This window comes from Chrysochloris asiatica, unplaced genomic scaffold, assembly GCF_000296735.1.
Source record: "Chrysochloris asiatica unplaced genomic scaffold, ChrAsi1.0 scaffold00067, whole genome shotgun sequence".
NCBI classification, from domain to species: domain Eukaryota; kingdom Metazoa; phylum Chordata; class Mammalia; order Afrosoricida; family Chrysochloridae; genus Chrysochloris; species Chrysochloris asiatica.
The window spans coordinates 477,914-481,337 of record NW_006408585.1 but is presented as its reverse complement, the minus strand read 5'-3'; the positions used below and the strand labels follow the sequence as shown (position 1 = coordinate 481,337).

The 3,424-nt window shown below is 42.6% G+C and overlaps 1 protein-coding gene across 1 annotated transcript in view; it reads left to right on the top strand.

Annotated features, from left to right (window-relative positions):
- Nucleotides 1–2,342, top strand: part of PPP1R36 (protein phosphatase 1, regulatory subunit 36) — a 58,908-nt gene extending 56,566 nt beyond the window's left edge. Inside the window, exons 8-11 of the mRNA XM_006864631.1 lie at nucleotides 619–661; nucleotides 1,144–1,322; nucleotides 1,418–1,609; nucleotides 2,162–2,342. Of these exons, the coding sequence (XP_006864693.1) occupies nucleotides 619–661; nucleotides 1,144–1,322; nucleotides 1,418–1,609; nucleotides 2,162–2,342 (595 nt within the window). The remainder of the gene's footprint in view (nucleotides 1–618; nucleotides 662–1,143; nucleotides 1,323–1,417; nucleotides 1,610–2,161) is intronic.
- Nucleotides 2,343–3,424: the final 1,082 nt, after the last annotated feature.

Genomic DNA, 3,424 nt, shown 5'->3' with positions numbered 1-3,424 from the left:
TTGGAGAGCAAGTTTCAGAGTCTCTTCTGACATCCATCTTGACCTTTTCCTGTACCAAAGGATACATTCTGCAAGCCTGCTTCCTGGCCACCAGCACACAGCCTTTCTCTTTCCATGGGTCTAGAGTCTTCAGCTGCTTTTTGATAGCATTTTTGACTTTCAAATAATCTTAGGGGTAATGAGCTTGCAAAGGGGCCTTTTGAGGATGATAAGGGCTTGTTTATGGAGTCCTTGTGTGGCACTATGGGTTAATGTGCCAGACTGCAAAGCCATTTGAACTGCAAGGTTGGTGGTTCAAGCTCACCAGTCACTCCTCGGAAACCCTATACAGGGTCTCTATGGGTCGGAACTGACTCGATAACGACAACAAGGGCTTGTTTAGATTGCTGAAGGGACCCCTGGTGGTGTAGTGGTTTACATGTTGGGCTCCTAACTGTAAGGTCAGCAGCTCAAATCCACTAGCTGCTCTGCAGGAGAAAGATGAGGCTTTCTACAGCTTGGGAAGCCGTATACAGGGCTGCTATGAGTGGGAGCCAGATCAATGGCACATACAGCAGCAGGTTACTAAAAGGATTGAACCTCCCTTTCAAATGGTAGTTGTGATTTGTTATATTGCAGAGAGAAAATATCAGATACACAAAAAGACTGGAAATTCTTCGAGGTGAGTCATTTATGCTTTGGGGGCTTTTCTTTTTCATTTGAGACATAAATTGTTGCCATTTGTCAGTCACTTTATTTTTATTGAATGTCCTTTCTAAAAATGATGTAGACCTTAAATTTTGTCCTGACTGTTCTTCTGTAAAGGTGAGTACATATACAGTTTCCCAGACATATTGGCAACTTGGGCCATCTGGGTTTGAATGTACTTATCAATGTCATACGGAGTCCCTTGGTGGTGCAAGCAGTAAAGCCCTATTAACTGAGAAGATGTCAGTTCAAACCCCCTATAGATGCTTCAGAAGAAAAGATATAGTCATGAAAACCCTATGGAGCATAGTTCTGCTCTGCACAGGTGGGGTTGGCATGAGGTGGGATGGACTTGCCGTCCCCTACTTTGGTTGGTTTTAGCAGGGTTACAGAGACAGGTAGCCACTTTCCCCCTCCTAACTGTGGGTTGTGATTCTTGTCTGGTTTCTGTCCTAGTCCTTTTACATGTTCTGTACATACATAGCCTGGATTGTCTTCCAACGTCAACACTTGACAGAGATTGAAGAAGAAATAGGGAGACTCTTTCGTACCAATATGTTCAACATTCCTCGAAGGCGACGTGAGGATGAAGAATCAGGGGGAGAAAAGAAGCGCATGACCTTTGTGCAGTTCAGGTTTGACCTTTGGATTTGTTCCTAAGCTTTAGAACATTTTTAGAAAGCAGGATGATGTAACCTTAATTTCCTCTCCTCCACACACCCCACAACAGGAGAATGATGGCAAAGCGCCCAGCGATTAAAAAAGCCATTAACATGCGCTCTCCAGTTCTGTCCACTCTTCTGCCTTCTCCCAGAGAAAAAGCGCAGAATATCTTTGAGAAAAAGTATCACCATGCAGGCATCAAGCTTCCAGCCCACATCCCAAAGCACACAGAGAGCCGGGATTCTGTAGCCATGCCAGTGTAAGTGGTCTGAGGAGAGGGGCCAGAGAGACCTCATGCTTGCTCCCTAGGCTGGGCCAGGAGGCAGACTTATACCTCTGTCAGAAAGGTGAACCAAAATGGAAACTCCTGTTTTCCTACCTAGTCTCTGCTCCCCTCCAGCTGCTTCTTCCCCAGACATCTCCAGGTACACCCACCTAGAATAAAAAAATGAGTGCTAGAAAATGATGTTAGGTTCCAGATAGTTCTAGTTTGGAAAAGTAGCAGACTGTCTAAGACTGAAGTGTCCTAATATAAAGAATCGTCTTTAGGCAGTGCAGGAAGGCCCTGTACAAAATACTGCTCTGGATTGTGTTTTTGGCCCGATATGTATGACTACAGTGGTGGCTCATGGAAACAGACAAAGCTATTTAGTATACATAGCTTTAGCACGCATATGAAGTGGCTTCAAAAAATTCATAGAAAACTAGAATCGAAAGATAATGGAATTTTTCCACACACACATACATGTACAAATATACACCTTATTATTTGGCCTCATTGCTTCAGCTGTACCAATAATTCTTTTCACAGAGTTGGCATCCTAGGGGAGCCTAGATATCTGTTCAACCCCCATACTCTTGAACCTCTCGATCAAGAAGAAATCACAAAATCGTCTGGGAGACAGTCTTCTATGACTGAAAAAAGTAACATCAGGATTCAGAGCGCACTGGACTTAACTTTGAGAACACGATCCTCTCAAGTGACACTCTAGATCATTTGGTAGACTCCATTTATGTAATTAACTCACTGTATTTGAAGTAAACTACTTTAACACTTTATATAAGTCTAATATTTGTTATTGTTGTTGTTGTTGTTATGTGTCGTGGAGTCGGTTCCGACTCATAGTGACCCTGTACAGGGTTTCCGAGGCTGTAAATCTTTACGGGAGCAGAACGCCTCATCTTTCTCCCGCGGAAGAGCTGGTAGTTTCGAACTGCTGGCCTTAGGGTTCGCAGCCCGATTCGTAACCACTACGCTATCAGAGCTCCTTAATATTTGTTATTAAGTTTTTAAAATTATTCAAGGTATTTTGTTAAAAGTTCAACAATAGACTGTTGAAGAGTTCCAGAAAGCTCTTAAAAAGCTCATTTTCCTGTTTCTAATACATCCCGTTGTTATCTACTTCTTTGGTTTCTGTGTAACTGATTAGAATAATGTGTTAGAACATTCTGTTTATTAGGTTTCTCAGTTCATTTTTCCACCCCTCGTCTGTCAGTTTGTCATACTTTCATGGTTTGCATGTTACTGTGATGGTGGAAGCATTTTCAATACCAGCAGAGTCACCTGTGGTGGACAGGTTCCAGCTGAGCTTCCAAAGACAGACTAGGAAGAAGGAGAGGCAGACTCCTTCTGAATGTGCAGCCACTGAAATCCTTAGGAATCATAATGGAACATAGGCAGAGATAGTGCCAGAAGATGAGTCTATTAGCCTGGAATTCACACCGAATATGACTGGAGAAGAGCAGCCTCCTTAAAGTAGAGTTGCCTGTGATGACACACATGGAGTGAACTTTTGGTACCTTCATTTGCTGATGGGGCTAAACTCAAAATGAGGAGAAACAGCTGCAAACAAACAATAATCAGAACATGGGATGTGCAAAATATGAACGTAGGATAGTTGGAAATTGTCAGAAATGCAATGGAATGCATAAAGATCAATATACTTAACAATAGTGAGCTGAAATGGGCTGGTTTTGGCCATTTTGAATCAGACAATCATATGTTTTACCATGTCAGGAATGACAGTTTCAGGAGGAATGGTGTCACTTTCATCGTCAAAAAGAACATTTCAAG